The sequence below is a fragment of the Panthera tigris genome, chromosome B2, assembly GCF_018350195.1.
Source record: "Panthera tigris isolate Pti1 chromosome B2, P.tigris_Pti1_mat1.1, whole genome shotgun sequence".
NCBI lineage: Eukaryota > Metazoa > Chordata > Mammalia > Carnivora > Felidae > Panthera > Panthera tigris.
In genome coordinates, this window is record NC_056664.1 from 958109 (window position 1) to 985372 (window position 27264).

General features: G+C 38.5%; 1 protein-coding gene and 1 pseudogene across 1 annotated transcript; one reads left to right on the forward strand and one right to left on the reverse strand.

The window, feature by feature from the left end:
* The first annotated feature begins 1844 nt into the window (after positions 1 to 1844).
* Positions 1845 to 2787, forward strand: LOC102956384 (olfactory receptor 2B6-like). Its single transcript, XM_007085916.2, has one exon. The coding sequence runs from the start codon at positions 1858 to 1860 to the stop codon at positions 2785 to 2787; it is 930 nt and encodes a 309-aa protein (XP_007085978.2). The 5' UTR covers positions 1845 to 1857.
* A 9646-nt stretch (positions 2788 to 12433) lies between these two features.
* LOC102962937 lies at positions 12434 to 13501 on the reverse strand (annotated as a pseudogene).
* Positions 13502 to 27264: the final 13763 nt, after the last annotated feature.

Here is a 27264-nt window from a genome sequence, read left to right on the forward strand (position 1 = left end):
AAAAGGCCTGGGAAAGAGTACTAAATGATTTAATGGATGCAAAGTGCTTACTGGAGCTTTCAGTAAACAGGTCTTATTAAGGATTACTTGGAATTATTATCATTTAATGGTTATCTGTCCACTTCTAATCTAGGAATAGTTTGTAATCAAAGGACAACATTCACATCTTAGCAATGATTTGTTTTTTAAGTTTTTATTTAAATTCCAGTTTAGTTAACATAGGGTGAGATATTTGTTTCAGGTGTGCAATATAGTGATTCATCACTTCGTTACAACACTCGATGCTCCTCACCACAAGTTCAGGGAGTCCTGGCTGCAACATCTGTCACCCCACCTATCGCCAGGGTTTGATTAAACTGATCTGGCTGGGTGGGCAGGTGTCCCCTCCTCCATTCCTCTCCATGTGCATCCCTCCCGGAGTTGTATGCTGGGTCAAAGAGGATGGTCTTCCCCCTCATAGAGGAGGACCATTCTTCTGTTAAGGGTGTATGAGTAGTTGTGCTCCCTGCTGGTATCTCCAAACAAGCTCTCAAGCTGTGAGCTTTGTGAGACACCCACAGGATGGCTTAGAGGATTTAATGAAATACGGAATGTGAAAACTGTACTTTGTGACCATACAAGGTGATGTTACCCTTAAACCACTAACTCACTGGTGAGGTAACCTAGAATTTGTCAGTGGAATACCTCATAACCATAATCATGATCTATCTTATCCTACAGAAGATTCTAGATACCGTGGAACAGTTAACAACTAAAGAATAGTATACTTAAATAAATTCATTACCTAGTTAATCTTACCAAAATACTGCTTTATTCAGCCACTTAATTTTGCTGTTACAATGTGCCTCTTATCTTAAAAGGAAAGGAATATGTAAAATAATTTGGGGATATAGGCAAGCCTCTGGTCCTGACTGAATTGGAATATAGACTTTCCTCTTGAAACCAGTTCTCTGAGTTAAACGTTGGATTGGTAGCTACATGAAATCAAGTGGATCACTAACAACCATCCAGTTTCATATAAAAACAGAATGATAAGCCCACTTGATAAAGGAAATAACTACTAGATAAATAAACTAAAATTTAATTAAAAAACAAGTGCTCAGTTTTAATGAAGTTCTTATGCAAGAAAATATACATCCGAAAATTAATTCTTTAGCATGGGAAACAGATGTCATAGCTCATCTCTCTGAGTGCATACTTCAGGAAGCTGACATTTCTTATTACTTATTTCCAAAATACTAAGATAGACTTGTTTAAAACCTACCTTCCTACTCCCCATAGGGATGATATAACTATTCAACACTGGTTGAGTGTGAACAAGACTGTCATGGTGAGTATTAGTGCTCTGGCATTTCTTCTCCTTCTTGGGCATCAGTGACCTCAAGACCTTCACCGCTCATAACATTTCAGTAATCCCTTGCATTGGTGTCTTCTAGGTCCATGCCACATCCACTCTATCAGACACTCAGTGACAGAAACCAATGAACTACATTTTAACGACCCCCTCCGATGATTTTTATGCAAGCAAGCCAAGTGTGAAAAACCTGATTTGGAGTTTCCCAAATACAAGATGCTCCCACTTTGCTTTTAACTCTCCCTGTAACACAAGGGGATAGTTATCGTCATCCTTGTTCTACATTCAGTTTCAGAATGGTCAGGTTACTTGTCTAAAGACATCACCTCTATTCTGTAGTGAGGGAAAGTAAGTCACTGGTGCCAGATCCTGTTTATTGCTTCCCTCACAAGCGACTATGACCCATCTTCTGTGAGTGGATGGTGGATGCAGTTCTCGTAACGCTTCCAACCTTTTCTGCCACTTCTCTGCTGTAGGTAAAATCAGGTGAAGATGGCGGCACAATGAATAACAGCCATCCTAAAGAGTTTGTTCTACTAGGCTTTGCAGATCGTCCTTGGCTGGAGCTTCCTCTATTTGCTATTCTTCTTATAACATACCCCATGGCCATGGTAGGAAACACAGCCATCATTCTGGTGTCCAGGTTAGATGCCCGTCTGCACAGCCCCATGTATTTCTTCCTCACCAACCTCTCCTTCCTGGACATGTGCTACACCACAAGCATCGTCCCTCAGATGCTGTTTAACCTGGGAAGCACCAAGAAGACGATCAGCTATGTGGGATGTGCAGCTCAGCTTTATTTCTTCCACACAATGGGGGGCACAGAATGTCTGCTTCTGGCTATTATGTCTTTTGATCGCTACCTGGCTATCTGCAAGCCTCTACACTACACCCTCATCATGAACCCACGCATCTGTATCCTGCTGGCATCCACTGTGTGGTTGACTGGAATCACGTATGCTGTCTCAGAGGCCACTGCTACCTTGCAGTTACCACTGTGTGGACTCAATAAATTGGACCACTTGCTGTGTGAGATTCCTGTTCTGATAAAGGCTGCCTGTGGAGAAAAGGCTGCTAATGAGCTCACACTCTCTGTGGTGTGTATTTTTATGTTAGCTGTCCCGCTAGGCTTAATTCTTGCTTCCTATGCTTGCATTGGACATGCCGTATTTAAAATTAAGTCTTCTGAGGGAAGGAAAAAGGCCTTTGGGACATGTTCCTCCCATCTCATTGTAGTTTTCTTGTTTTATGGTCCAGCCATTAGCATGTACCTTCAGCCCCCCTCCTCCATCTCAAGAGACCAGCCCAAATTCATGGCGCTCTTCTATGGAGTAGTGACCCCTGCGCTGAACCCTTTTATCTACACCTTGAGGAATAAGGATGTGAAGGGAGCATTAGGCAACCTAGTCAGTGGCATTTTTGCGTCGAAGTGACAGCTGAAATTATTTAACAGTTACAGAAGGTTTATAGGGTTTTCTCTAGTAACTCATTCTTGTCTCCTATTTCTGCAAATCTCATGTGAGAGCTTCTTGCAGAACATATGTTTCTGATAGTCAAAATAATGATGTTAGGCAACAAAGATACCTGACTATATGCACCACTAAGTGCACTGTTTGTAAATGCATTAAAAATAATTCCACTGTGGTTGGTACATATGAAATACTAACTTTATTAAGTAATAAATATGTAATAATATAAATTAAAATATAAACTCATTTGTTCAAACTAATCATAAAACTGCACAGCAACTACTCATCAGTGGACTTTCTATTAGAGCATCACCTGAGAAGCATTTCATCACTCTCTGCCACATTAGCCCATGTCTCAATGGACAGCTAGGCTACACTATGAATTCCATGTGGGGCATCCAACACTTTAGTACAACCACGAGTCTCCTACGTGTATCATCTTCCATTATGGAGACATGATTGCTTCTTGAAAACTACAGTGTGACTCCTGATTAACAAACAGGTGTGCAGTGTTGCATTTTTTAATTAAGGTATTTATCATTAAATTTTAAAATAAATACAAATAAGGACAAATCATACATATAAATTTCTTAATGTTCCTTTCAAAGATCGTAAGTGTGTGTCTTCTGACTCAGTGAAAGAATGAACAAGGAAGTACTATTAATAATGAACTGCAACCTGGAACAATTTCGTGGATCTGTTCTACAGGGTTTTTTATTTCTATATCATATATTTCTGCTCTGATATTTTATTGACAAATCCCTTGCCAGACTTGTCAAAAGGAAAAGAGAAAGGACTCACATAAATAAAATCATGAATGAAAGAGGAGAGATGACAACCAATACCGCAGAAATACAAATAATTAAAAGAGAATAATAGGAACAATTATATGTCAACAAATGGGGCATCCTAGAAGAAATGGATAAATTGCAGAAACATATAAACTACCAAAATTGAAACAGGGGGAAATAGAAAATTTGCACAGAGCCATAACTAGTAATGAAATAAAATCAGTTATAAAAAAAAATCTGCCAACAACAAAGAGTCCAGGGTAGGACGGTTTCCCAGGAGAATTCCACCAGACAGTTAAAGAAGAAATCATACCTATTCTTCTGAAACTTCTCCAAAAAAATAGAAATAGAAGGAAAACTTACAAACTCATTCTAAGAGGGTGGCATGACCTTGATTCTCAAACCAGACAAAGGCCCCAATAAAAATGAGAACTACAGGCTAATATCTCTGATGTATATGGATGCAAAAATTCTCAACAAGATATGAACAAATAAAACCCAACTGTACATTAAAAGAATTTTTGACACATTCGAGTGGATTTATTTCTGATGTTGATGCTCAACATCACTCATCATCAGGGAAATGCATATCAAAACCATAATGTGACATCACCACACACCTGTTGGAAAGGGTTATCATCAAGGACACAAGAGATAACAACTGCTGGTGGGATGTGGAGAAAAGGGAGCCCTTGTATGCTATACTTCAGAATGTAAATTCATTCTGACACTATGGAAAACATAGAGTAAGGAGGTTCCTCAAAAAATTAAAATGCAAATACTATTTTATCCAGAAATCTCATTTCTGGTTACATTTCTAAAGGACATGAAAACAGAATCTCAAAGGGATATCTGCACTTTCATGTTTTTTGTGACATTATTCACAACAGCCAAGATATGGAAACAACCTAAGTGTCTGTCAACAAATGAATGGTTAAAAATGTGATATGTGTGTATGTATATATATATCTGTATATATATATAAATACACACATATTATACACACATATATATGTGTGCATTATATGTGTGTATATGTGTGTATACATATGTATATATCAAAAATATATTCAATACATATAATAAATAGATGATAGATGAAAGAAAGGAAGAAGGAAAGAAAGAAAGAGAGAGAGAGAGAATGGAGTATTCAACCATGAGAAAGAAGGAAATTGTGCCATTTGCAACAATATGGATATACCTTGAGGGTATTATGCTAAGTGAAATGTCAGGCAAAGAAGGACAAATAGTTATATGTGTAATCTTGAAAAGTCAAATTCATAAGAGTAGAATGCTGGTTTTCAGGGGCTAGGGGGTGGGAGAACTGGGCAGATGCTGTTTAAGGTTTCAAACGTGTAACTAGTAGATATGTAAGTCCTACACAGCCTACAAATTATCTAATTCACACCATAGAAACTTTAGTCAACAATACTGTATGATAAACTTCAAAACTTCCAAGAGACTAGATCTTAATTGTTTCCACCACAAAAAAGAAATTATAATTATGTGACATGATAAAGATAGTAGCTAACATTATGATGGTAATCATTTGATAATGCATAAATACATCAAATGAACACATTATACACATTATACATCTTATACTTACACAAGTTATTTGTCAATAATAACTCAATAAAAAAATAAAAACAATAAATTAAAAAAAATAAAGTCAGTGAACGTTGTGGAGTGGCCAGGTACTTTGCTTTTCTCTTTGAGACACTTATCCAAAAAAGTCATTAAATTCTTAAATAATTGACAGTATACAAGCACTTCCTAAACATCTCATTTTAAATAAACTTTATACAGCTGTAGGAGAAAACTGTGAGATGCATTCCTTTTAAAAGATTTGATAAAGGGTTGTCATATGTCCTAATGTCAGAGACATTCCCTTGAACATATTAGATGGATCTAACTTCTTAACATGCAGTTACTACTGAATTATTCATTGTTATTAATATAATATCTGGTAAACAGATCTGAAAACTGATATGCTAATGATAGTTTTTGGCAAATTCTTTTCCCAAACTTACATTTTGATTCCATGACTTAGATTATGTCAACTGTTATCCCAGACTTTAGCCTCTACTACAAAGCTGTAATCATCAAGACAGCATGGTATTGGCACAAAAACAGACACATAGACCAATGGAATAGAATAGAAACCCCAGAACTAAACCCACAAACGTATGGCCAACTCATCTTTGACAAAGCAGGAAAGAACATCCAATGGAAGAAGACAGTCTCTTTAACAAATGGTGCTGGGAGAACTGGACAGCAACATGCAGAAGGTTGAAACTAGACCACTTTCTCACACCATTCACTAAAATAAACTCAAAATGGATAAAGGACCTGAATGTGAGACAGGAAACCATCAAAACCCTAGAGGAGAAAGCAGGAAAAGACCTCTCTGACCTCAGCTGTAGCAATCTCTTACTTGACACATCCCCAAAGGCAAGGGAATTAAAAGCAAAAATGAATTCCTGGGACCTTATGAAGATAAAAGGCTTCTGCACAGCAAAGGAAACAACCAATAAAACTAAAAGGCAACCAGCGGAATGGGAAAGGATATTTGCAAATGACATATCAGACAAAGGGCTAGTATCCAAAATCTATAAAGAGCTCACCAAACTCCACACCCAAAAAACAAATAACCCAGTGAAGAAATGGGCAGAAAACATGAATAGACACTTCTCTAAAGAAGACATCCAGATGACCAACAGGCACATGAAAAGATGCTCAACGTCGCTCCTTATCAGGGAAATACAAATCAAAACCACACTCAGATATCACCTCACGCCAGTCTGAGTGGCCAAAATGAACAAATCAGGAGACTATAGATGCTGGAGAGGATGTGGAGAAATGGGAACCCTCTTGCACTGTTGGTGGGAATGCAAATTGGTGCAGCCGCTCTGGAAACCAGTGTGGAGGTTCCTCAGAAAATTAAAAATAGACCTACCCTATGACCCAGCAATAGCACTGCTAGGAATTTACCCAAGGGATACAGGAGTGCTGATGCATAGGGGCACTTGTACCCCAATGTTTATAGCAGCACTCTCAACAATAGCCAAATTATGGAAAGAGCCTAAATGCCCATCAACTGATGAATGGATAAAGAAATTGTGGTTTATATACACAATGGAGTACTACGTGGCAATGAGAAAGAATGAAATATGGCCCTTTGTAGCAACATGGATGGAACTGGAGAGTGTTATGCTAAGTGAAATAAGCCATACAGAGAAAGACAGATACCATATGGTTTCACTCTTATGTGGATCCTGAGAAACTTAACAGAAACCCGTGGGGGAGGGGAAGGGAAAAAAAAAAAAAAGAGGTTAGAGTGGAAGAGAGCCAAAGCATAAGAGACTCTTAAAAACTGAGAACAAACTGAGGGTTGATGGGAGGTGGGGGGTGGGTATTGAGGAGGGCACCTTTTGGGATGAGCACTGGGTGTTGTATGGAAACCAATTTGACAATAAATTTCATATGTTGAAAAAAAAAGATTATGTCAACTGTTCAGTTATTAATAATAGTATTTTATAGACCAATAGTTCTGTACGATTCTACTCCAAAATGGCCACAGTGAATAAAATACATACCTTCTATCCTACCCCTTTGGTTTTGCATTTACAATGAATATCAAATATAAATGATTGCATATTCTTTTCTATTCTCCTCCTGACTGTTATTTTATATGACCTCCTTAAATGATCAGGTTATGTTTTTATACTATTAACCTGAAAGTTAAAATAGAGAATTCATCTTTTTTAACATTATATTATTTCACTCATATGTGGAATTTAAGAAACAAAACAGATGAATATATGGGAAGTGGGTGGAGAGGAGAGAGGGAAACAAACCAGGAGAGACTCTTAAATACAGAGATCCAACTGAGGGGTGATGGAGGGAGGCGGGGTGGGGAATGCACAAGATGTTTGATGGGTACTAAGGAAGGCACTTGTGATGAGCACTGGGTGTTGTATGAAAGTGATAAATCCCTGAATTCTACTCCTAAAACCAATATTACACTGTATGTTAACTAACTATAATTTAAATAAAATTTGAAAAAAATGTTTTTCAACTTGAGATGTGACAAAATTATGTATATTTAAAGTGTGCAGTGTGATGATTTGACATATGTGTACATTGTGAAATGTTCATCACAACAATCTGGTTAATTAGTACAAACATCATGTCGTATACTCACCTTGCCTCTGTGTGTGTGTGTGTGTGTGTGTGTGTGTGTCCGTGATTAGAATGCTTAAGGTTAACTGTCTTGCAAATTTCAAGCATGCAACATGTTATTAACTACAGTCACCTTGCAGTGCATTTGATACCAAGAGGTTATTCGTTGTACAGCTGAAGTCTTGTACCCTTTGACCAGCATCTCCCCATTCCTGCCATCCAACCCTAGGCCCTGATAACCACCATACTACTGTATGTTTATATAAATTCCACTCTGATTTTTAGATTCCACATATGAGTGAAATCACACATTATTTGTTTTTCTCTGTCTGGCTAGTAATTCTTAGCCTAATGTCCTCTAGGTTTTTCCATGTTGTCACAAATGACAGAATTTCTTTCTTTTTGTAGCTGGATAATATTACTTTTCATTTATATATACACACACACACACACGTAATATTTTTTATTATATATAAGTTGTATATGTACTTATATATACTTATAATTTTTCTATATACAATACATAATATACACATATAAAATATTTATGGTTATATATAATATATATATGTAGCATCTTCTTTATCTATTCATGCATCGATATACACATGTTATTTTCATGTCTTACCTACAATGAATAATGATGCCATGAATATAGAAGTGCACATTATCTCCTCAAGACACTGATTTAACTTCCTTTGGATATTTGCCCTGAAGTGGATCATATAGAGATTCTATTTTTAATTAGTTGAAGAACCTCCACACCTGATTTTTATTTCATTTCTGATTTTATTCATTTCAGTCCTCTCTTTGCCTTCTCCAGCTTCTAGAGGCCTCTGACATGCCTTGGTTTTTGGCCCTTTCCCCCATCTTAAAGCCAGCAGTGTAGTATGTCCTCTCATAGCTGACCTCCTGCCTCCCTCTTATAAGGACCCTTGTGATTACGTTAGATAATTCAGGATAATCTCCCCATCCTTAATTATTTGCATCTGTAAAAGTTCTTTTGCCATGTAAGTAATATATAATCACAGATCCTAGAGATTAGGATGTGGACAACTTGTCAAAAGAGAAGGAGTAGGCACTGTTCAGTCTATCACACAACTAAATATATATACAATAAATGATGCAACTCTGAAAATAAACTTTGGTGACCACTGTGGTAATAACTGTTTCTTGGAGGAATTAATAAGGGATGGTTGATTATAAAACTAGTAGGTAAAATTAAGTGAAAACAGAATTCTACCTAATTTTAATGTATCTCCCCACAAGGCACTTATAAATTACCAAAAGAAACATAATAACCTTATAACAGACAGCCCAAGTGTCCATCAATAGATGAATGGATAAAAAAAGGTAGTGTGTGTGTATAAAGATTTATGTGTTTTTATGTGTGTTTACGTATATACACTATATATAATGGAATATTACATGTACACATAATGTATATATACACTATATATATGCTATATATAATGGAATATTATTCAGCCATCAAACACAATGAAATCTTGCCATTTGCCATGACATTGATGGAGCTAGATAGTGTTACACTAAGTGAAATAAGACAGAGAAAGACAAATACCATATTATTTCACTCATATATGGAATTTAAGAAACAAAGCAAATGAGCAAAGGAAAAAAGTGAGAGAGAGAAAGAGAGAACCGAACCAAACCAAACCAAACCAAACCAAACCAAACAAAACAAAACCAAACAAAACACAGGCTCTTAACAATAGAGAACAAACAGATGGTTACCAGAGCGGGGACGGGCAGGGGGATGGGTTAAATAACTGACGGGGATGAAGGAGGGCGCTTGTTGTGATGAGCACTGGGTGTTGTATGGGTGTCGACTCACTGTTGTACACCTGAAACTAATATTACACTGTATATTAACCTACTGGAATTTAAATAAAAACTTAAGAAAAAAAATCCTGGCAGGCACCAATATCACCAATATCACAATATCACATCTATGGTATTCATGACAATAAATGAATAAATTGAATGTAATCATGCATAAGTAAAACTTTAACTGAAAGATAATTATATTAAATAAATGGTCTATACTCTTCAAAAGTTTTAGGCCCATTAAAGACAAAGGAAGACTAAGAAATGTTTCCACATTAGAGCACAGTAAGAGATGTAGTACCTAAATCCAACTTGTGATCCTGAATTAGATCTTTTCTTCAGGAAATACTCCTATGAGCACTTAGAGGTAAGTATGTGTATTATTCTCCATATGTTGCAGAGAAATATTTAAAGTTCACAATAACATTACATTACTATAGACAGAAAATGATAACGCACCCAGGGTAAAGTGTTAACATTTGTGGAATCCAGTGAAGGTCTATGGTAAATGTACATGCTATTTATCTTTTATGTAAGTTGTTCTTATTGTTGTTTTGCTTGTAAAATTATAATAAGAACAGGATGAATGTGAATTTGAAATTTGTATTATTTTTGAAATCACTTGATGTTGTCATGACATAACCAGTGACCAGCCAGCCCAATATTTGTCAAACATACAGAAGACATGACCCTGAAGCCAACAGAAGAATCGAGAATGAATGCACCTGCTATAAGCCAGAGCTGGTTTCTGGATGGCGTGCCTGTGCTAGTAATCCCGTACTGCTGAGGCACAACAGAGACATAATCAGGCGTGTGTGTATTCTGCACAGGAGCAAGTATAAGATGAAGTGGGAAAAGACTGGGAGACACCTGTCTGGCTGAGGGGGAGAGATTTCCTGGGGCCAAACAGCAGCTGGCACATCAGTGGATTTGGCCACCAATGGCAGCTGGGAGAAGGCCAGATCCATCACTGGTTCTTCAGGAAGGTTGCCTGTGGCCCAAATCCATGCATGCTGGGTAAATGCCAATTTTGCAGAAGTTAGTTTGAAGTTTAGAGCTGGCAATGGTATGATGCCAGGGTTTCTAGTCTATCTTCAGTGTTGGTGACCCTAAAGGGACCTCCAGAGCTAAAAATCTACTGCCATTACTCTGCTTTTGCCACATACAAGTTAAGCTTAGTCAAGTGCCCAACTATAGTTCAGGTCATGATCTCACAGTTAGTGAATTTGAGCCCCACATTGGGCTCTGTGCTGACAGTTCAAAGCCTGGAGCCTGCTTCAGATTCTGTCTCTCTCTCTCTCTCTCTCTCTCTCTGCCTCCTCCCCTGCTTACACTCTGTCTCTCTCTCTAAAAAATAAATAAACATTAAAAATTTTTTTAAAAACCCACTAAAGTTAGATACTGGGAGATTCTGGTACTACATGAGACATCCCAAACAGTAGATTTTCATAATGCAAGATGATTTGAAGAACCAAGGTATATTTGTTTTTCACTCTATGTGGTCCCAGGTATTCACTAAAAGTTTGTCTGTATGCTTGATTATTGTTCTTCATTTCTTGGACAGGAGGTAAGGAAAACTGAATATACACTGTATTGTTGTTTATACCTAATTGGCCACAGATCACAGGTATCACAAATCACAGGATCACAGATACATAAAGAATAAGAGAAAGTCAACAGAAACTGACAAAGTTTCAGCCACACAGGAAATGGAGGGGAAGTCTGGGATGCATTTTTCATCTTAATAATTTATGAAATAGGGTTTGAATAATCATATCTAAACTTGAAAGACCTAAAAAACTACAAATAAGATTTGGTTTACCATATAAAACTCAGATTTCCAGATTTTACTTTATAGTGAATTTTCCTTCATCTTCTCAAGCTGAATACAGCTGCCAGTTTATTGTTACTTACATAGCACACTTATTTCATAAGGATATGATTGGTAATAATATAGGTAACAAAACTACTACTTTTATAAAAATGCATTTCTTCATATGGAAAAGATATAAGTTGATTTTCATTATGTACTTTTAAATCTCAAACATTCAAATTAGATCAAGCTTAAAAAGAAAACTAACGTTTTCCATACAGCTTTTATCACAAAATTTTTCTACTATATTCTTAGGTAATTCTTTCAAATACCCATTGGATTCATGAAGTCATTTCCAGAGCCTAGAAGTCTGTCTGTCTCAGATATTCCTTATTGCTCCTCAGGATAAATTCTGCCCCAAGCACCTCTCCTAATGATCCCTGGCCTATAATGACTCTTACCTCACAGGCTATATCTCACAGCTCTTTAAGTGATTTCCATCTCTTATACACTTCCCACCACCTTGAGAAAGAAATACAAAATGCTTATGTTTGCTTCAGTATTTCAGAGACCTCTCTATAATTCATAAAACATATTTTCTTACTGTTGTTATGGGGTATTAAAGAATACAGATGAAAATTCCTCTCTATATGAATTCAAAAAAGAATAACAGTATTAAAGAAAATATTTGAGATATATCACTATGTCTTTAGCTAAACCAAAAATAGAAAACAAATTTTATAGCAAATTCTTCCTTAAAAGCAAGAAGTTAAAAGACAATAGGCTGGTTTTTAAAAAAGTATATCATCTTTTTATAGGAATTTCATTTCTTAATTTTCAATTAAGAATGGGATACCTTTGTTTTATTTATTGTACCACAGAAAATATTGATGCTTGATCTTGGTTTTACATGGATGTTTTCTCCACTGAAGATTGAATGGTATTTAGACAGACTTTAATTTATATCTGTGAGTCAGAGCTCTGTGGTTCTGAGAGACACACACTCCACTGGTGCTGACAGAGTGAGTAAATGGGAGAGTGGACGATTGATTGATGCAAACGAGTCTTGCTGGAGAGGTGCATTGCTGTCCTGTAAAGGCCATGAGTGCACGGGTCTCTCCCATCCCACTAGTCTCCTTATTTCCCCTCCTACATCTTTGTTTCTGAGTGTAGATTAGAGGGTTGAGGCTAGGTGTGGCAACAGTATAAAAGAGGGCAATGAACTTGCCTTGATCTTGAGAATTTTCTGATGGTGGCTGCAGATATATGCACAAGATTGGAATGAAAAAGAGGGACACAACCATAAGATGGGCTCCGCATGTTCCAAAGGGTCTCTGAAGTCTGGTTGATGACTGCATCCTCAGCACAGCCCAGGCAATGGCACCATATGAGCTGAGGATCAGGATGAGTGGTATCAGAACAAAAATGGAGCTTGTGACCAGGAGGGTCAGCTCATTAGCACGTGTATCAACACGCGATAATCACAGAAGTGCTGGAACTTCACAGAAGAAATGGTCTACTTGGCGATGTCCACAGAGGGGGACCCAGAAGGTAAAGGAGGAATGAAGTGCTGAGTTGGTAAAGCCACTGACCCAGGAAGCCACAGCCAACAGGTGGCAAAAACGAGGGTTCATGATCACAGTGTAATGCAGTGTCTACAGACAGCTGCATAATGGTCATAGGACATGACCACCAGGAGGACATACTCTATGGTTCCCTGTGTAAGGGCAAAGTAAAGTTGAGTCATGCAACTGGCATAAGAGACGGGTCTTTTCTGGGCCCCAGAGATTGACCAGCAACTGAGGGATGGAGCTGGTGTGTAGCAGAGATCCAGAAAAGAGAGGTTTGAGAGGAAGAAGTACATGGGAGTGTGGAGATGGGCGTCCAGGTATGACAAGACAGTGGTAAAGAGGTTGCCTATCAATGTCGTCAAGTAGAGCATCAAGATAAGCACAAAGAGAACTACTTCCAGATGAGGCCAATGTGAAAAACCCAGTAGAATAAAGTAGCCTTCATAACTTTCATTTCTCCCCTTCATCATTCACTTTTTGTTACCTGAGGAAAGAATCACATACTTCCCAAAAACATAAGAAAATTCTCCAAGAATCACAGGTACACATGAAAAGGAAGCAAGCCAATTTAAAAGGACTACCACTGTTTAACTCTGGGACAATTTGGGCATTAATAGAAACTATACTAAGAAGTTGAGAGAAGTAAGAATCCACAAGCTCATAGTGAGATATAGATAGATAGATAGATAGATAGATAGATAGATAGATAGATAGATAGATATAAATTATTAGTGGAGAAGAAAAAATTATTCCTGCCAATAGGATTCTAATAATATGTATAGAAGGAATGGTAGAGTTAAAAAAGGTAAATAGATGCTAAAAACTAGTGACTCAAATATGATGAGAATCAGGATATTTACATGCTCTAAAATACCTCCCCACTAATTACTTGTTAATTACAAAATGAAGAATAAACTTCACAAGAGAAAATGTGGATGGACATCACCATAACCAAGATTAGTCAATATTAACAACACCAGTGTTGAGACAAACCAACATCGTGCACCTACTGACATGGTGCTCTGAGCAGGACACAATGTCACTCAGTGACATTCCTGCCAAAAAAGCACAGCCTGATTCCAGCAAGGAAGACACATGAGAGAAACTCAAACTGAGACAAGCTGGACAAAATAGCTGTCCTGTACTCTTAAAAAATATTCTGTTAAATGAAGACAAATAAAGGCTGAGGAACTGGTCCAGACTAAGGAGATCAAAGAGACATGTTATCTAAGTGGGTGGCCCTGGACTGGGAAAACATAGCTAATAATAGCATATTTGAGAGTATTGAAGAAATACAACGATTGACTATGGATTAGATAATAATATTGTATTCATATTACATTTTCTATCTTGTCAACTCTGCTGTGTTATGTAAAATAAAATCCCTGTTCTTAGGAAATAAACATCAAGCGAAAGGGTAAAGGGACATGATGTCTCTTTCTTACTCTCCAATGGCCAAAAAAAGAGATAGACAGGTAGGTAGTTAGGTAGCTAGGTAGGTCCGTCTGTAGCGGGATAGAAGACATCTTTCTAGGCACAATATAAACTACTGCTGGATCTGTAAATGGTTAATGGTGGTTCTTTGTACCACTTTTGCCACTTGTCTGTAAATTTGAAATTTCACCGGAATAAAAAATTTCACAAATTAAATATAAAATAAAAATGTTTCCACTTTTATATTTTATCCAGATATTTGTCATGTTATAGTAACATAGCTTCTTAACTGTCAATTTTTCATTATCCCAGGGTGATATCTGGGTAAACAGTAACTGGAAAATTCCTCACATAACCTCAGAATAAAATTTCCATGGAACAAATCATCTTTTTTTTTATGAATAGCTTTAGTTTTCTTTTCAATATTTTCATGCTTTTTTTCCATTGATTTGATTATAAAAAACAGAATAATTGTAATCCCAATAATCTCTCATGGACAAAAAGTCATGATGAACAATATCAAATTTATTACCAATTTCAAAATGTTTTCTGTGGCACCCCTTTATTTTCAGGGGGTAAGTTCCAAGACCCCCAGTGGATTCCTGAAACCAAGTACCAAACCCTACACATACTATTGTTTTCTGATAAATACATGCCTATGATAAAGTTTAAGTTATAAATTTAGGCACAGTAAGAGATTAACAACTGTAATAAAAATAAAACAACAATTTATTGTAGTGAGAGCTACAGGACTATGGTGTATCTCTCAAATATCTGATTGTACTCACCCTTCTTCTCCTTGTGATTCTGTAACACAGATGATGTGACAAGAATGACCCAGGCATGTGACCTAGCGTTGAGCTGCCATTGACCCTCTGATGAAGCCTCAGGAGGATCATCTGCTTCCATAGGCCATGGTTGATCACAGGGTCACTGAAACTACAGAAAGTGTTACCTAAGATAAGGGGATGACTGTACACAGGGCAAAAATTCTGGAGCTTCAATTAAATATTATTGTAGAAAGAAATTATCTTGTGATTGTTTTTTTGTACTCAGAACTTGTTTCTAAACTGAAAACTAGGGTACAAATCAAATAAAATTAAAAAAAAAACCAATGGACACCCATCAATTTACAGATACTTCTGGTATGAAAAAAGCTGGAAATCCTAGTTTTTTTTTTAATTTTTTAACATTTATTTATTTCTTTTGAGAGACAGAGAGAGAGCACAAACAGGGGAGGGGCAGAGAGAGAGGGAGACACAGAGTCAGAAGCAGGCTCCAGGCTCCGAACTGTCAGCACAGAGCCCAGCGTGGGGCTGGAACTCATGAACCATGAGATCACGACCTTAGCTGAAGTCAGACCCTTAACCGACTGAGCCACTCAGGTGCCACAGAAATCTTAGTTTTGATGAACATATCTGTGACATGGACTGGGGAGAAAGTGATAGAATGCCTCCCAGAGGACGTGTGAATGAAACTAAATTTTAAAAGACTTTTTAGGAAAAGGAAGATACAAATTCTTTGAGAGAGCAAAGGAGGAAGAGTGTCAGGATGGAGGGAAATAAAAAGTAACTTGATCATAGGGTGTAAAGCTGAGTCTGTGTCTGTCATAGGCCTAACGAAGGTGTCCACATTATTTCTCTCTCCAAGGTGAGAACTGAGATAATACTTGAATTCTGAGCATAATTTATAATTTCCACATATATTTTTTATTTTCCAGCTTCAGAAGAATTCTGAATATTTATTGAAACTACTGAATGGAGGGGTGCCTGGGTGGCACAGTTGGTTAAGCGTCCGACTTCAGCCAGGTCACGATCTTGCGGTCCGTGAGTTCCAGCCCCGCGTCAGGCTCTGGGCTGATGGCTCGGAGCCTGGAGCCTGTTTCCGATTCTGTGTCTCCCTCTCTCTCTGACCCTCCCCCGTTCATGCTCTGTCTCTCTCTGTCCCAAACATAAATAAATAAATAAATAAATAAATAAATAAATAAATAAATAAATAAAAGAAACTACTGAATGGCTATTTACCTTTTAATATACTTTGCCTAGTGAGTCTTATTTTTGTTAAAAATGAGTCTTATTTTTGTTAATATACTTTGCCTAGTGAGTCATTTTTTTGTTAAAAAAATGTAAGCACTTTCATAAATAGTTACACCTCTTAGATTATTCTTTTTCTCTTGTGGGTTTTGAATCTGTCTTGGGAGAGATTGATGCTATCTTTTCGCCTACAGTTAGTGTGACAGGGCTCTGCCTCATTCAGCTTTGCTGCATCTGTCTCCACCTTCCACAGCCGGGTCTCCCTCACACTTCTTAATAAGCTACAGCAAAAACAGAAGGAAACCACAGCAGAGACACCTGTGGTTGCCTCTCAATTTGCTCACCTTCTATAAATACAACTCTTGAAAAAGATGTTACAAGTGGCTATTTGATTGAGTTGAAGCAGGAAAGTTAGAAACAGTTTGGTCCAAGGCTGTAGGACTGACTCAACTTCAACACTCTTAATCATTAACTAGGTGTTACATGAAGCTAAGCCACTTTCTACAGCTCAGAAACCATCCAGGATAATCACACAAGTGTATTGCTTAAAAATAAATTCCTTGTAAGTAAACAGAAGTTTAGTTCAAGGAATTATTAAGCAATGGGAGAGAGTAATTATAAAGATGTAGAGATCTGTAAAGGGTAACTTGGACCGAGATATAGTATCCAAGAAAATAAACTTGGAAAGGGGCTCCCTCTCCATGGCTGAGGATCAGACCTCACCAAAGAGGAGTGGCTGCAGCCCACTGGGTGAAGACATCTGCTTTGGCTGAAACAAACAACAGTAACAGATGGCAAATCATGAATCATTTCACTTAGGAGTCACTGCCATTTGAGGGATGAAGGAAAAATCCCGAGATTCCTTTTTAATTTCCCTAGAATGGGAGATAATACATCATGAGATATATGATCTCAAATGCCATTGCTCCTTCTAATGAAGATATAACTTTCTCCTTCTTTACACAGTTACCTGGACAACTTAGTGCATTAGCTGAAAGTGTAGCAGTGAGGTGTCTGTTGCATGGCTCATCCTTAGCATTCTACAGAACTTAGAAAGAGGAAGGAGATGAGGGGAAAGGATACCAGACATGACTAGCAAAAAGTTAGAAACTTTATGGTTTAATTTTCTTCTTACGGGAAGAGAGAGAAATAAAGACTTTATCACTAGTTGCTTTGGTAGGCTATAGAATGAAATATCTTCTTCCTTTTTTTGAGGAAAGGGCACTATGGAGGAAAAGACATGAGTCTTTTCCCTTCTACAAATCACCGGCCAGCTTAATTTTTTCTTATTTTAGTTTTTTAATGCTCTTACCTAGTGCTTAATTACTACTTGCCCATCCTGTCTGTCCTCATTCCCTTCATCGGTCTTCATGATCTACACTCTCTTTCTTGGTGGACCTATCTGACCTCTGGTTTTGAAATTGCCAATATAGATGGATGCCCATACCATACATTCTAATCCTCCATATCACCATAGGAGAACAGAGTCTGGAAATTACTATGATTATCATTGCTACAAAAGAGAGTCCTGTGTTAACCAAAAAGATTTGGTTTTGGTTGAAAGGAGGACCTCATTAGAGCATGCAGTGTATCAGGGGTTGGACCCTTTTCCTACTACAATGGGAGGCTTTATGGAAATAAAATAATTCCATTGACATGAGCCATTGGGAGGGTAAATCCCAGCGAGGCAATTAATGCCCTTCCAAGAGTTGTTCTGTTCAGAACAGTTTCTGAGGGATATCTTCCACATGATACCACACTGTTGTACTAACCTAACAATGAATCTACAGACCAACCATCACTGACAAACATGCTTTAAGCTGTGTCGATAGGGAAGAGAATGGGTTGCCCTGAATTACCTGAAATTTCTTCTCCAATTCCTCATCATACTAAGGGCCAAATCTGAGGGATAACTTGTCAGAAATATTCCAATTTGGTGAAGTAAAGGAAGTATGAAACATTTTTTAAATGTAATACAAAAAGGCTACAAAAATTATATCATGATTCACAGTCCATTAGTTCAAGCCCCATGTCGGGCTCTGTGCTGACACCTCAGAGCCTGAAGCCTGCTTTGCATTCTGTGTCTCCCTCTCTCTCTGTCCCTCCCCTGCTCACTCTCTGTCTCTAAAAAGTGAATAAATGTTAAAAAAAATTAAAGCATGAGTTTATAAATTGATGAAAACTTTTACATTTTACATTGTTTCTGCCTAATCTATTCAATTTCTACCAAATAAAATCTTGGTATAAAAATAATATTATAATAAGATTACATTTTAAAAATAGCAAGTTTTGGGGCACCTGCTGGCTCAGTTGGTTAAGCGTCTGATGTCTGTTCAGGTCATGATCTCACGGTTGGTGAGTTAAAACTCTGCATTGGCTCTGTGCTGACACCTCAGAGCCTGGAGCCTGCTTCAGATTCTGGGTTTCCCTCTCTTTCTTCCCCTCCCCTGCTCATGCTCTGTCTCTATCTCTCTCTCAAAAAAAGTTAAAAATAGCAATTTTTAGAGACCAATGTGGTATTTCCTTTTCTATTTTATTTTATTTTTTTATTTTTTTAACGTTTATTTATTTTTGACACAGAGAGAGACAGAGCATGAACGGGGGAGGGTCAGAGAGAGGGAGGCACAGAATCTGAAATGGGCTCCAGGCTCTGAGCTGTCAGCACAGAGCCCGATGCGGGGCTCGAACTCACAGACCGCGAGATCATGACCTGACCCGAAGTCGGCCGCTTAACCGACTGAGCCAACCAGGGGCCCCTCCTTTTCTATATTAAAAGAGTACCAGAAAATAATCTTTGGGTTTCAGTGGTTTTTTTTTTATCGTGAGAACTCAATAACAAAAACATATAAACATTGTCCACAGTGCTTAATATATAATTTGACAATACATGTTTGCTCCTATTACCGTTATAGTGAATATTAATTTAAACTGCGATTTTAACAATTAAACATTATTCCTTTATTATTCTTTATTGTATGTATTTAAAATATTAAGAATAAAACACTGACATTCTTACAACTCAGAATCATCAACTATTAATAATATCATATTTACTTCCAACATTTTAACACACAAAATATCACAAATAAAGTCTACGTCCACTTTACCTCTTTCCGACCAGACACCTAACTCAAAAATAACCACTATCATGAGCTTGGTGTTTATAATTTCAGTTCACTGTAATATATATGAAATATTATTTAAATTTAAATATTAATATTACTAAATACATATATATTTATACCGTGTTTTCCTACTTTATTGGGGAAGAATTTAACCAGTGATACAATATTAGCAGAATTCACTCAGTCACCAAAATCTGAGAAATGTCTAACCACCTGCGCTGTAGAAGATTATATATTACATATATATTATATATTCTTCATGCTCAGTTACCAGATTTGTACGATAATTTTTTGCCTTTGCCAATCTATTGGGTGCTAGCCGATGTTAAAGATTTTATATGCAATATTATGAACTTGTTGGGACAACATGGATGGCATTAAATGATCTAATTACAGCAAAGTATTTCTAAAGCAGCAGATGTCAACTTTTTGTTTTTCCTCCAAAAACAAGAGATCAAGCATACTGGAAGTGCATGACTTTCAAAGTAACTTCTGGCAGAAATATGGGTTCTGACTCCATACTCAGACTCAAAGGTAAGAAACCAATGCAAAACATTTTAGTTATAAAATCGTTATGACTAGGAGGAGTTCAGATGGCAAAGAAGTAGGGAGACCTGGGGCTTTCATTGTTCCTCAAACACAAATGTATTGAGGTCAGATCACTAGGAACCCCCAGGAAATCAATCTGCAGAGTGGAAGAAGGATCTCCACAGTCGGAGGGAGGCAGCATGGTAGTTGCCAGGTGCATGGACCACGCAGCAGTGGGACTGTTTTTCTGGGACAAAGGACATCAAACATAACATGGAGAGTTTCTACCCAGGAGGAAGGGAGTGGTTTCACATGGTGCCTGGTCCTTTAAGGTTTTGAGTTTTGAATCCCAGCCACGTACCAAAACAAAAACAAAAACAAAAACAAAAACCCAGGAAAATCTTGGCACAGGGCAAGCTGACTCAACTTGCTATTCTGTGGGGCTACCTGAACAGTGGGGGGTATGAGATCCCCTGTCTGGGGATGAAATAGGTGACACCCTCACAACACTAACACGTGAGACTTCCTAGAACAGCACAGTGGCCTGCAGTGGAAGCAGGACCCTCTTAACAGAACCCCACCCCGCCGCCTGATAAACGCTCTGTACTGGGACAAGACTGATTCTGAACCAGTGAATCAGGCCGCTCCTCCAGGCCAGCACAAACAACACTACACATGCACAGAAAATAGAATGCATCAAAACATCACCTGCAGGATCCTGGGAAGATGGCAGCATAGGAGGACGCTGGGCTCACAGCGTGTCCTCCTGATCACTTAGATTCCACCTACACCTGCCGAAATAACCCGGAAAACTGCCAGAAGACTAGCAGAATGGAGTCTCTGGAGCCAAGCACAGACGAGAGGCCCATGGAAGAGGGTAGGAAGGGCGGCGAGGTGGTGCGCGCTCCACGGACTGGCGGGAGGGAGCCGGGGCGGAGGGGCGGCCCCAGCCAAGCAGAGCCCCCGAGTCTGGCTTGCAAAAGTGGAGGGCCCAGACAGAGTGTGTTCCTACAGCAAGTGGGACCTGACATCTGGAAGGTTATAAGCTAACAGCTCTGCTCGGAAAGTGGGAAGGCTGGAGGACAAAGGGAGGGAGAGTTGTTGAGCCCCGGATGACAGAGCTCAGCTTCGCGGGGTACAAAGGTGCTTGCCAGTGCCATCTCCCTCACCCATCCCCAGCCAAAATCCCAAAGGGAACCAGTTCCTGCCAGGGAACTTGCTTGCACCCCGTGAACACCCAACGCTGTGCTTCTGCAGATCCATCCCTCCTGCGGGTCTGACTCCCTCCCGGTGCCGCAGGGACCCTCCCAAAGCAGATCTCTGAAGGAGAAGCGAGCTGAGCCTGCCCCTCCCGCCCTTGTGTACCTTGCCGATCCACCCCAGCTAATATGCCAGATCCCCAGCACCACAAGCCTGGCAGTGTGCAAGTAGCCCAGACGGGCCACGCCACCCCACAGTGAATCCCGCCCCTAGGAGAGGGGAAGAGAAGGCACACACCAGTCTGACTGTGGCCCCTGCGGTGGTCTGGAGACAAACATCAGGTCTGACTGCGGCCCACCCACTAACACAAGTAATTCAAGACAGCACAGGGAAGTGCCCTGCAGTCCCGCACCACTCCAGGGATTATCCAAAATGACAAAATGGAAAAATTCCCCTCAGAAAAATGTCCAGGAAATAACAACAGCTAACGAACTGATCAAAAAGGATTTAAATAATATAACAGAAAGTGAATTTAGAATAATAGTCATAAAATTAATTGCTGGGCTTGAAAACAGTATAGAAGACAGCAGAGAATCTCTTGCTACAGAGATCAAGGGACTAAGGAACAGCCAGGAGTGGCTAAAAAATGCTATAAACGAGTTGCAAAATAAAATGGAGACAACTACGGCTTGGATTGAAGAGGCAGAGGAGAGAATAGGTGAACTAGAAGATAAAATTATGGAAAAAGAAAAAGCTGAGAAAAAGAGAGATAAAAAAATCCAGGAGTATGAGGGGAAAATTAGAGAACTAAGTGACGAACTAAAGAGAAATAATCTACGCATAATTGGTATTCCAGAGGAGGAAGAGAGAGGGAAAGATGCTGAAGATGTACTTGCAGAAATAATAGCTGAGAACTTCCCGGATCTGGGGAAGGAAAAAGGTATTGAAATCCAAGAGGCACAGAGAACTCCCTTCAGACGTAACTTGAATCGATCTTCTGCACGACATATCATAGTGAAACTGGCAAAATACAAGGATAAAGAGAAAATTCTGAAAGCAGCTAGAGATAAACGTGCTCTAACATATAAAGGGAGACCTATAAGACTCGTGACCGATCTCTCTACTGAAACTTGGCAGGCCAGAAAGGAATGGCAGGAGATCTTCAATGTGATGAACAGAAAAAATATGCAGCCCAGAATCCTTTATCCAGCAAGTCTGTCATTTAGAATAGAAGGAGACATAAAGGTCTTCCCAAACAAACAAAAACTGAAGGAATTCGTCACCACTAAACCAGCCCTACAAGAGATCCTAAGAGGGATCCTGTGAGACAAAGCACCAGAGATGCAAGCTACAAGCATGAAACTTACGGACATCACAATGACTCTAAACCCATATCTTTCTATAATAACACTGAATGTAAGTGGACAAAATGCACCAACCAAAAGACATAGGGTATCAGAATGGATAAAAAAACAAGACCCATCTATTTGCTGTCTACAAGAGACTCATTTTAGACCTGAGGACACCTTCAGCTTGAGAGTGAGGGGATGGAGAACTATCTATCATGCCACTGGAAGTCAAAAGAAAGCTGGAGTAGCCATACTTATATCAGACAAACTAGACTTTAAATTAAAGGCTGTAACAAGAGATGAAGAAGGGCATTATATAATAATCACAGGGTCTATCCATCAGGAAGAGCTAACAATTATAAATGTCTATGCGCCAAATACAGGAGCCCCCAAATATATAAAACAATTACTCACAAACATAAGCAACCATATTGATAAGAATGTGGTAATTGCAGGGGACTTTTACAGAAATGGATAGATCATCTAGACACACGGTCAATAAAGAAACAAGGGCCCTGAATGATACATTGGATCAGATGGACTTGACAGATATATTTAGAACTCTGCATCCCAAAGCAACAGAATATACTTTATTCTCGAGTGCACATGGAACATTCTCCAACGTAGATCACATAGTGTGTCACAAAACAGCCCTTCATAAGTATACAGGAATTGAAATAATACCATGCATACTTTCAGACAACAATGCTATGAAGCTTGAAATCAACCACAGGACAAAGTCTGGAAAACATCCAAAAGCATGGAGGTTAAAGAACACCCTACTAAAGAATGAATGGGTCAACCAGGCAATTAGAGAAGAAATTAAAAAATATATGGAAACAAATGAAAATGAAACTACAACAATCCAAACGCTTTGGGATGCAGCGAAGGCAGTCCTGAGAGGAAAATACATCGCAATCCAGGCCTAACTCAAGAAACAAGAAAAATACCAAAAACAAAATCTAACAACACACCTAAAGGAAATAGAAGCAGGAAAGCAAAGACAGCCTAAATCCAGCAGAAGAAGAGAAATAATAAAGATCAGAGCAGAAATAAGCAATATAGAATCTAAAAAAACTGTAGAGCAGATCAACGAAACCAAGAGTTGGTTTTTTGAAAAAATAAACGAAATTGACAAACCTCTAGCCAGGCTTCTCAAAAAGAAAAGGGAGAGGACCCAAATAGATAAAATCATGAATGAAAATGGAATTATTACAACCAATCCCTCAGAGATACAAGCAATTATCAGGGAATACTATGAAAAATTATATGCCAACAAACTGGACAACCTGGAAGAAATGGACAAATTCCTAAACACCCACACACTTCCAAAACTCAATCAGGAGGAAATAGAAAGCTTGAACAGACCCATACCCAGTGAAGAAATTGAATCAGTCATAAAAAATCTCCCAACAAATAAGAGTCCAGGACCACATGGCTTCCCTGGGGAGTTCTACCAGACATTTAAAGCAGAGATAATACCTATCCTTCTCAAGCTATTCCAAGAAATAGAAAGGGAAGGAAAACTTCCAGACTCATTCTATGAAGCCAATATTACTTTGATTCCTAAACCAGACAGAGACCCAGTAAAAAAAGAGAACTACAGGCCAATATCCCTGATGAATATGGATGCAAAAATTCTCAATAAGATACTAGCAAATCGAATTCAACAGCATATAAAAAGAATTATTCACCATGATCAAGTGGGATTCATTCCTGGGATGCAGGGCTGGTTCAACATTCGCAAATCGATCAACGTGATACATCACATTAATAAAAGAAAAGAGAAGAACCATATGATCATGTCAATCGATGCAGAAAAGGCATTTGACAAAATTCAACACACTTTCTTAATAAAAACCCTTCAGAAAGTCGGGATAGAAGGAACATACTTAAACATCATAAAAGCCATTTATGAAAAGCCCACAGCTAACATCATCCTCAATGGGAAAAACTGAGACCTTTTTCCCTGAGATCAGGAACACGACAGGGATGTCCACTCTCACCACTGTTGTTTAACAGTGTTGGAAGTGCTAGCATCAGCAATCAGACAACAAAAGGAAATCAAAGGCATCCAAATTGGCAAAGATGAAGTCAAGCTTTCACTTTTTGCAGATGACTTGATATTATACATGGAAAACCCAATAGACTCCACCAAAAGTCTGCTAGAACTGATACATGAATTCAGCAAAGTTGGAGGATAAAAGATCAATGTACAGAAATCAGTTGCATTCTTATACACTAATAATTAAACAACAGAAAGACAAATAAAGAAACTGATCCCATTCACAACTGCGCCAAGAAGCATAAAATACCTAGGAATAAACCTAACCAAAGATGTAAAATATATGTATGCTGAAAATTATAGAAAGCTTATGAAGGAAATTGAAGAAGATACAAAGAAATGGAAAAACATTCTGTGCTCATGCATTGGAAGAATAAATATTGTTAACATGTCAATACTACCCAAAGGTATCTACACTTTCAATGCAATCCCAATCAAAATTGCACCAGCATTCTTCTCAAAGCTAGAACAAGCAATCCTAAAATTTGTATGGAACCACAAAAGACCCCGAATAGCCAAAGTAATTTTGAAGAAGAAGACATCACAATCCCAGACTTTAGCCTCTACTACAAAGCTGTAATAATCAAGACAGCATGGTATTGGCACAAAAACAGACACATAGACCAATGGAATAGAATAGAAACCCCAGAACTAGACCCACAAAAGTATGGCCAGCTCATCTTTGACAAAGCAGGAAAGAACATCCAGTGGAAAAAAGACAGTCTCTTTAACAAATGGTGCTGGGAGAACTGGACAGCAACATGCAGAAGGTTGAAACTAGACCACTTTCTGACACCATTCACTAAAATAAACTCAAAATGGATAAAGGACCTGAATGTGAGACAGGGAACCATCAAAACCTTAGAGGAGAAAGCAGGAAAAGACCTCTCTGACCTCAGCCGTAGCAATCTCTTACTCGACACATCCCCAAAGGCAAGGGAATTAAAAGCAAAAGTGAATTACTGGGACCTTATGAAGATAAAAGGCTTCTGCACAGCAAAGGAAACAACCAACAAAACTAAAAGACAACCAACGGAATGGGAAAAGATATTTGCAAATGACATATCGGACAAAGGGCTAGCATCCAAAATCTATAAAGAGCTCACCAAACTCCACACCTGAAAAACAAATAACCCAGTGAAGAAATGGGCAGAAAACATGAATAGACACTTCTCTAAAGACGACATCCAGATGACCAACAGGCACATGAAAAGGTGTTCAACGTCGCTCCTTATCATCAGGGAAATACAAATCAAAACCACACTCAGATATCACCTCACGCCAGTCAGAGTGGCCAAAATGAACAAATCAGGAGACTATAGATGCTGGAGAGGATGTGGAGAAACGGGAACCCTCTTGCACTGTTGGTGGGAATGCAAATTGGTGCAGCCACTCTGGAAACCAGTGTGGAGGTTCCTCAAAAAATTAAAAATAGACCTTCCCTATGACCCAGCAATAGCACTGCTAGGAATTTACCCAAGGGATACAGGAGTGCTGATGCATAGGGGCACTTGTACCCCAATGTTTATAGCAGCACTCTCAACAATAGCCAAATTATGGAAAGAGCCTAAATGCCCATCAACTGATGAATGGATAAAGAAATTGTGGTTTATATACACAATGGAGTACTACGTGGCAATGAGAAAGAATGAAATATGGCCCTTTGTAGCAACATGGATGGAACTGGAGAGTGTTATGCTAAGTGAAATAAGCCATACAGAGAAAGACAGATACCATATGTTTTCACTCTTATGTGGATCCTGAGAAACTTAACAGAAACCCATGGGGGAGGGTAAGGAAAAAAAAAGAGGTTAGAGTGGAAGAGAGCCAAAGCATAAGAGATTCTTAAAAACTGAGAACAAACTGAGGGTTGATGGGGGGGGGAGGGAGGGGAGGGTGGATGATGGATATTGAGAAGGGCACCTTTTGGGATGAGCACTAGGTGTTGTATGGAAACCAATTTGACAATAAACTTCATATATTGAAAAAATTTAAAAAAAGCATCACCTGCAATTATGACAGTAATAGAACCAGTCTTACATAATTTTTTCTTTCTTTTTTTTTTCTTTTGGAACCTGGCCCATAGTTTTTGTTTGTTTGTTTGTTTCATTGTTTGTTTGTTTTTTCCCCTTCCTTTCCTTTTTTCTTTCTCTCTGTCTTCTTTTTATTTTTTCCTGGAGCAGCTTCTTTTTTTCTCTTTCTTTTTCTTTTTTTTAAATTTTTTTCAACATTTATTTATTTTTGACAGAGACAGAGTACGAGTGGGTTTGAGGGGCAGAGAGAGAGGGATACACAGAGTCCGAAGCAGGCTCCAGGCTCCAAGCTGTCAGCACAGAGCCTGATGCGGGGTTCGAATTCACAAACCCTGAAATTATGACCAGAGCCCATGTCAGACACGCAACAGACAGAGCCACCCAGGCGCCCCTTTTTCTTATTTTTTTCTTTATTTTCTTTGTTTTTCTTGAGAATCAGGCTTACGGTTTTTTGACTGAGTATGTT

Coding starts and splice junctions, on each gene's coding strand:
- LOC102956384 (XM_007085916.2), top strand. CDS start 1,858: ATGAATAACAGCCATCCTAAAGAGTTTGTTCTACTAGGCTTTGCAGAT.